The sequence below is a fragment of the Sinocyclocheilus rhinocerous genome, unplaced genomic scaffold (genome assembly GCF_001515625.1).
Source record: "Sinocyclocheilus rhinocerous isolate Xijiao unplaced genomic scaffold, SAMN03320098_v1.1 scaffold178, whole genome shotgun sequence".
Lineage (NCBI taxonomy): Eukaryota > Metazoa > Chordata > Actinopteri > Cypriniformes > Cyprinidae > Sinocyclocheilus > Sinocyclocheilus rhinocerous.
The window spans coordinates 819,604-827,431 of record NW_015653463.1 but is presented as its reverse complement, the minus strand read 5'-3'; the positions used below and the strand labels follow the sequence as shown (position 1 = coordinate 827,431).

Genomic DNA, 7,828 nt, shown 5'->3' with positions numbered 1-7,828 from the left:
TTAATTATAATAATCCAGTGAGATTTTTGTTTGCACAAGGAGTCTGACAGCAGCCAGTGCTCCACACAGAGATCTGATCTGATCATCATCCAGTCTGTCTGGAATGACATGAAGAAACAGAACAAACTGAGACAGACTCAATCCAGAAGAACTGTCTCCAAGATCCTTCAAGAAACCTACCTGCAAAGCTACAGTACTGTTCAAAGTTTTAGGTACTTGTGTAAAAATGCTGTAAAATGAGGATGCTGTCAAAATTAATGTCATAAATAGATTTTCTTTATCAATTAACTTCTATTTGCTAAATTAAATCAACATTTGGTGTGAGCATCCTTTGCGCAAGTGCACCTAAAGCTGCTTTAAATGCAGAGTTTTTCAGGGAGCTTTGCAGGTAGGTTTCTTGAAGCGTCTTGGAGACGTTGCCACAGTTCTTCTGGATTGAGTCTGTCTCAGTTTGTTCTGTTTCTTCATGTAATCCCAGACAGACTGGATGATGATCAGATCAGAACTTTGGTTGTTGTGCAAACAAAAATCTCGCTGGATTATTACAATTAATGGCAAAATGAATGTTTGGATTTGTAAACTGATATTTCCAACTGACACACTACAGCAAAAGATAGAAATAATGAAAATACTAGTGTTCTAATCATTTTGGCCACTGTACCTTTAGGGGTACAAGAACATGTCACTGGAGCAGTACTCTTAAAAGGACAACGTTGTACCTTATCTACTATTATAGGGACAGTTGTGGCCTAATGGTTAAAGACTCAGACTTATAAGCTTGTAAACAAGTCTCGGTACCGGCAGGAAATGTAGGTAGGGGAAGTTAATGAACAGTGCTTGGATGGGTGAAATGCAGAGGACAAATTGGTTTACCATACATGGCCTTTGCATCACTTCATTTGACTATTTGCGATTAAAAGTAATAATATGCCCTCATAAGGTGCTACAATGAACCTTTTAGCAGTAAATAAGGTCCAAAGATGTTCCTTTCAGGGTACTGCCCCAGTGACAAGCTGTTGTAGCCCTTAAAGTTAGAGAGATTTGACTGCAATATATCATCTTGTGTATAATTTCACGATCAAACGGTGTATTTGGCTTCATTTTTCCCCTATTTTGCTTTTCATGGTCAGACACCAGAGACTCTGCCTGGTCATACCAAAGCAAAGCAGCCATACAGGGAGGGCATGGAGTGGCTCAAAGGTCAGCAGATTGGCCTGGGTGCCTTCTCGTCATGTTACCAGGCTCAGGATGTGGGCACTGGCACTCTGATGGCTGTCAAACAGGTGAGAATATCTGCCACACACCACACAGCACTTCATATGAGATTATCACCATGAATTTATGATCTTCAGGTTGCAAGCCTCACCTTTGAAAACGTTACCGATCAGTCCTACCTTAGCACATTTTGATGTCCACCATTTTCTCAAACAAGCCTTTGCTCTTTTCTGACATGTTTATGGAGGATCTGGGTGTTAGTTGAAATGCAAATTGACAAAAATGATCCAAAACTGCTTTTAGACGAAGTTCTCTGGTCATTTATAACAATAGTGAGAAGCTAGCTACCTTTTTCCTGCTCCCCATGACGCTTTGCGCAAATTATGGGAGTAACTTCCGTTTACACTGTAACCAATCAGCAAAAGGTTTTCTCTATGAACGCAATAATAAGCATTTTCAAAAACTGGGTACAATGTTTTGAAAGTATTTTACTCACCCTTCAACCATCGATCATTAAAAGAAAATTTATAAGTGTTAAAGCATTAAAAATTACTTTTTTAACACACCACGAATAACTCCAAAAGATCCTCCTTCTATCCACAGCAATATTACGGACGTGTTAAATATCATTATAGTAATATATGTCTATATTTCGTAACAATTAGATTTTACAGCATCCGTGTGAAAACAAACCGGAGAAAAATAAAAGATTCCCAGTGCATTCCAGGAAATTATTCATGGTTTATATCGTAAATTAAATCGGGAGAGCAGACCACAATTGCACAGTGGGCTATATGTTGTCTTTTTTTTCATTTGCTTACAGCGGAATACAAAGGAAACATGAAAATAATCAGGAGGAAAATAATGCAGCCGGATGAAAAGAGCTATTCTATAGATATCGTTGTTATATCACATCACAATAATATACCAAACGTAACGTTATTCTCCTGACTTCTGAAAATAGAAAATAAATGTATAGCCCATATTCAGTCAAAATGACAATAAGGATTATTTGTAGCGCAATCTTATGATCTGAAATTATTTGTTGCAATCTTTTTAAGTGGAACCTCCCCAAACCGGAAGTGCCTCCCATAATTTAAAACGCAGCAGGAAAAAGTTGGATACCTGGGCTAGCCAACACTGTTCCTGGACGATTACCTTGCTGCAGTCTTCACTTTCAACCCTGCTCCAGTAATCCTAAACATCTTGATTAGCTGCTTCAGGTGTGTTTGATTAGGGTTGGAGCTGGGCTCTGCAGAATGGTATTCCTTTAGACCCCTGACGTATACAAAGGCACTAAATATGGACACAGACAGGGCCGAGTATGTTTTGTTTTTGGCAGCAGTGACAGAACAGACCATTTGCAGACTTAACTGTGATATTTATTCCTCAGGTGACGTATGTGAGGAACACCTCCTCAGAGCAGGAAGAGGTGGTGGAGGCACTACGAGAGGAGATCCGCATGATGGGCCTCCTCAGCCACCCCAACATCATCCGGATGCTTGGGGCAACCTGTGAGAAGAACAACTACAACCTGTTTGTGGAGTGGATGGCAGGTTGGTTGTCCACAATCATACAGAGAGTAAAACGGGTCCATTTATCAGTTTCAAACCAAGCAGCTTTCGCTTGGTCATGGTGGTGCATCTGCATGACTAACTTAAAGCTATTACGAAATCTATCCTCGCACAAATTCCCAATTGCGTGGATTCTGATTGAATTGAAAGGATTTCCCCCGTGACCGTACCATAGGTAGTGTTGGGATCCTTTTGGCTACTTTCCTCTTTATAAGCAACACTTTTCAGAGTCGCTGTTTTGCCCTATTCCATAAATGTAATACTCAGACTCCTGTTTTCTTAGGTGGCTCTGTGTCTCATCTCTTAAATAAGTATGGTGCCTTTAAGGAGGGTGTGATCATCAACTACACCGAGCAGCTTCTACGAGGTCTCGCTTACCTCCACGAGAACCAGATCATCCACCGTGACATCAAAGGTAAGCTACTGGAGCTTGGCTTCAGCAAACACTGCTACTGTCTCTGTACTAGGAGGAATGGTTTCCTTCCTACTTTGTGTCCTCTTGTGTTGATAGCTGTAGAGGGCAGTGACTTTTTCACTTTTTTGGGTGTGTTTTAAGCTCTGTTCCCAACCTAATCTGGTTGGAGTGTCGCACTGTTTAGAGAATCGCACAGCCTCACAATGGAGGAAGCGTTAAGAATTAAGCTCACTTGACTACAACAGTTCATATATATCAATGTTGTAACCGACAGAAATAGCCGAGGTAATGAACAACCTGCTTGTTAAAGTGAATGTACTTAATCCTGTATCTGAGGCAAAATTAGGCTACTAAATATTGAGAATGCAACAACCCGTATTATTTTTTTAAAATTCGATACGTCTCTCAACATGGCCTCAAATTAAGCGATCACATTTTAATGATGCAGCACACGCAGTGAGAGGCGAATATGAGCGGTGTGTCAGTCTCGGGCTGGTGTCAAATACACGGTTATAGTTTAAACTTCTTAGTCCGCATTAACAGTGGGTGAAGTTTGCATACTTTTGCTCTCCTCCTAGTCACTTTTGAACTCTTTGTCCCTCTCTTGATTAAAGCTCCAGGTGCAGGGTTTCCAGATATCACAAAAAGAGCAAAACAAGCCCCTTAAAACACAGCATAATAAGCAGATAGCAGGGAACACATTTAAACAATATAACTAGTATTAATAGTATTCGACAAAATTAAAAGGAAGTAAATGTAATTTATGAATAGAATTTTTCTATATAAAATATTTAGATATTACGAACTGATTGAAGTAAAACAATAACATGAGATGTCAAAATAATTCAGAAACACCTTAATTAAAGTTGAATTGCTCCTAAAAGTTGCATTTAATATCAATCAGCTGGGGGCAGTAGTGTGTTTTTACTAAATAAATAATTTACCAAAATTAAAACAAGGTGAAGTACTTTTCATTTCTAAAGTATTTAATTTATTAATCATATAATGCCTTTTTTGTCGATGTTCAGAATAACTACATGTATAAATAACTATATCGTGAAATATATCGGTACCGTGAAATAAAATTAGTCATGCCGTGAAACTGAATTTTGGTCATACTGCCCACCCCTAGGGCAATCCCAGAATGCATTTCAAATAAGCTCAGTTCTTCTAAGATGAACAAGTCGAGAAAATTCTGCTACATTTGAGGGTAGCTCTCTACATCGGCAGTAGCAGAGCAGAGCTTTATTGCATGTTTCTACACTCACAGTCTTCTTATAATCATTGCAGGTGCCAATCTACTAATAGACAGCACAGGCCAGAGGTTGCGGATAGCTGATTTTGGGGCAGCGGCACGTCTGGCTTCAAAAGGCACCGGTGCGGGAGAGTTTCAGGGTCAGCTCCTGGGAACCATTGCCTTCATGGCTCCTGAGGTAAACATTCGAGTCTAAAAATGCATAACCTGCCTCTTTACTACAGTAAATACTGTTGCATGTGTGGTCAGCGTTATAGCAGGTCACACACACAATATTAAAGCTTAATTTCACAACTTGCATTCAAATGGGACAGTATGTTGCAATGGCAATGTTTCTTTTGTTTGCAGAATTTATTGATATGTCAAAATGCAGCTAATGTAGAAAAACTATACATCCATCTGGTTTTACACTGAGGCGTGCAATAGTCACTTTGCTTGGGTCCATTTATTTCAATTACGTAAAGACGTTAGCCTGCTCAGACTGTGCTCAAAGCTCTGGTGGCTTGGTTGAAAAATGAGAGACTGAGTGAAAGAGAGACCTTCCCAGACAAAAGAAAGCTTGTTCATTTTGAAGAGGTTTCAGTAATGAATACGCTGCCGGGGGAGGCAGGGCCAGCTGAACTGCTTCCTAATTAAACAGAGTTTGGGCACACAATAACAACAAGGAATTAAGAGGTCGGCCAATTGTGGCTGCCTTAAAAGAACTGCAATTTACTTTCATTTCAACTTGAGATCTAAATCCACTTTGTCCTGTTTTCCTGACTGGCCACGTAACTATGAACACCACACACAGAGGTCACCAGACTTGACCACGGTTTTGTGGAAAGACATTTAAATGTCCAGAGCTTAGAGGGCAAGGAAAGTTGTGCACCTGTGTGCCCCCACTTCACGATACATGGTGCAGAGAAATAAAACATTTGCATTGGATCAGTTCATCACTTGAATGGCTGGCTGATGTCACCTTTTAATTTGTTTTGTTTGGGCATTTTAATTTAAAGGTACTGTCAGTAAGTCAATTCTTTAGCTGGTTAACTCAATCAATTAAATGAATGAATGAATGAATGATGCATTTATATAGCGCTTTATTGTGTATTGTTGTTCACCCAAAGCTTTTTACAATCATGTGGGGGGTCTCTCCTCAACCACCACCAGTGTGCAGCATCCACTTGGATGATGCGACGGCAGCCACAGGACAGCGGCGCCAGTGCGCTCACCACACACCAGCTACAGGTGGAGAGGAGAGAGAGTCATAGAGCCAATCAAGTGGTTGGGGATTATTAGGAGGCCATGATTGACAAAGGCCAGGGGGGCAATTTGGCCAGGACACCGGGGTTACACCCCTACTCTTTATGAGAAGTGCCATGGGATTTTTAATGACCACAGAGAGTCGGGAACTCGGTATAACGTTTCATCTGAAAGACGGTGCTTTTTTATTGACAGTATAGTGTCCCCGTCACTATACTGGGGCATTAGGACCCACACAGACTGCAGGGTGAGCACCCCCTGCTGGCCTCACTAACACCTCTTCCAACAGCAACCTAGTTTTCCCAGGAGGTCTCCCATCCAGGTACTGACCAGGCTCAACCTTGCTTAGCTTCAGTGGGCAACCAGTCTTGGGCTGCAGAAACAACATTACACAGAAACAACATTATAGAATACAGTGTGTATTGTATATTGTATATATCCAGGGTTCTCTACATGCCTGTACTTATAAAAATCCCCCGAAGTTTTTTTTAATAATGAAGCGGATAACTTTTAATTTGTGCATTATCATTCAAACTGACAATGTCGAAGTGGACCTCTTGATGCTTTTTAGGTTTTGTACAGGATTTCAGATTAAAACTTTGTAGTACAGTTTTGTCCTATTTGGCCCTCCATGACTAATAACTCTGAAATGTCAGAGAATTATGGACAAGTGTACTGGGGCTCATTTGAAACGAGATACTGTGGCGAATTGCAGTGATTCTGAGGGCTTTTATTTTGGAAATTCATAGAGCAGAGGACTGAGAGTGTTGGGCTGCAGAATAGCCGTCGCGCTCTTTCCCGTCTGTGACTCATGCTGTGAGGGTGACTGTGCATTCAAGGAGTAAATCAGTCGCTTATTGATGAGAGATGACATCATACCCCGTTCTCCGAGTTCTGTGAAGAGGACAGATCAGGGGTGTGCAGTCCTGTGACCCAGTGAGCCCCTGCATGCACCTGCTGCTTGTCAGTTAATGGCAGTTGCGTTAGATTTTTATATTACATTTTTTAATGTGTTTTTCTTGCAGCTGCAGTACATTAAATGGTCGGTGCGTTTCTACACGCATCTCAAGTGTCATATGAGGGGTTGTGATTGTCATTTGTGTGACTGCAGGTGCTGAGAGGGCAGCAGTACGGTCGCAGCTGTGATGTCTGGAGTGTGGGCTGTGCTATTATCGAGATGTCCTGTGCAAAGCCACCCTGGAATGCGGAGAAACACTCCAACCACCTGGCACTCATTTTCAAGGTGAGAATGGAACTGTGTGTGCACATGTTTTAAGATTAAAAAAACTGTTTAGTTGTCAGGGCTCCTACGGGGTTTGGAAAAGTATATAAAATTACTTTATAAATGAAATAGAGAATCGCTCTCTCCTGTAGTTGGCTCAAAATTCCCATGCTCTGACTGTAACTCAGTGGCTGGGTTGTTTTGTCGGAGACAAGCTCAACCCAGCGATTGGGTAGAAAAAAAATAACCTAGCGTTAAAAATGACCCAGCAACTTAGTTACAGAAAACTACCCAGCACCTGGGTAAAAATATTAAAAACAACCCAATAAAATGAACCAACAGGCTGAACCCAGCATTTGGGTAAAAAAAACAGCATTTTTAAGAACATAGGAAAAACTACCCAGCACCTAGGTAAAACAAAATATTAAAAACAACCCAATAAAATGACCCAACAAGCTGAACCCAGCATTTAGGTTTAAAAAAATAACCCAGCATTTTTTAGAACGCCGAAAAATTACCAACAAGCTGAACCCAGCATTTTTTTAAGAACGCAGAAAAACTACCCAGCACCTGGGTAAAAAAAATATTAAAAACAACCCAATAAAATGACCCAACAAGCTGAACCTAGCATTTGGGTTAAAAAAAATAACCCAGCATTTTTTTTGAATGTAGAAAAATTACCCAGCACCTGGGTAAACAAATATTAAAAACAACTCAATAAAATGACCCAACGGGCTGAACCCAGCATTTGGGTTAAAAAAAATAACGCAGAAAAACTACCCAGCACCTGGGTAAAAATATTTAAAATAAAATGACCCAACAAGCTGAACCTAGCATTTGGGTTAAAAAAAAATAACCCAGCATTTTATAAAATATAGAAACACTACCCAGCATCTGGGTAA

General features: G+C 40.5%; 1 protein-coding gene across 1 annotated transcript in view; it reads left to right on the top strand.

Moving 5' to 3' along the window:
• LOC107715839 (mitogen-activated protein kinase kinase kinase 1-like) overlaps positions 1-7,828 on the top strand; it is an 85,368-nt gene that overhangs the window by 72,607 nt on the left and 4,933 nt on the right. The window contains exons 15-19 of the mRNA XM_016522052.1: positions 1,131-1,283; positions 2,609-2,771; positions 3,073-3,204; positions 4,495-4,637; positions 6,816-6,947. Of these exons, the coding sequence (XP_016377538.1) occupies positions 1,131-1,283; positions 2,609-2,771; positions 3,073-3,204; positions 4,495-4,637; positions 6,816-6,947 (723 nt within the window). The remainder of the gene's footprint in view (positions 1-1,130; positions 1,284-2,608; positions 2,772-3,072; positions 3,205-4,494; positions 4,638-6,815; positions 6,948-7,828) is intronic.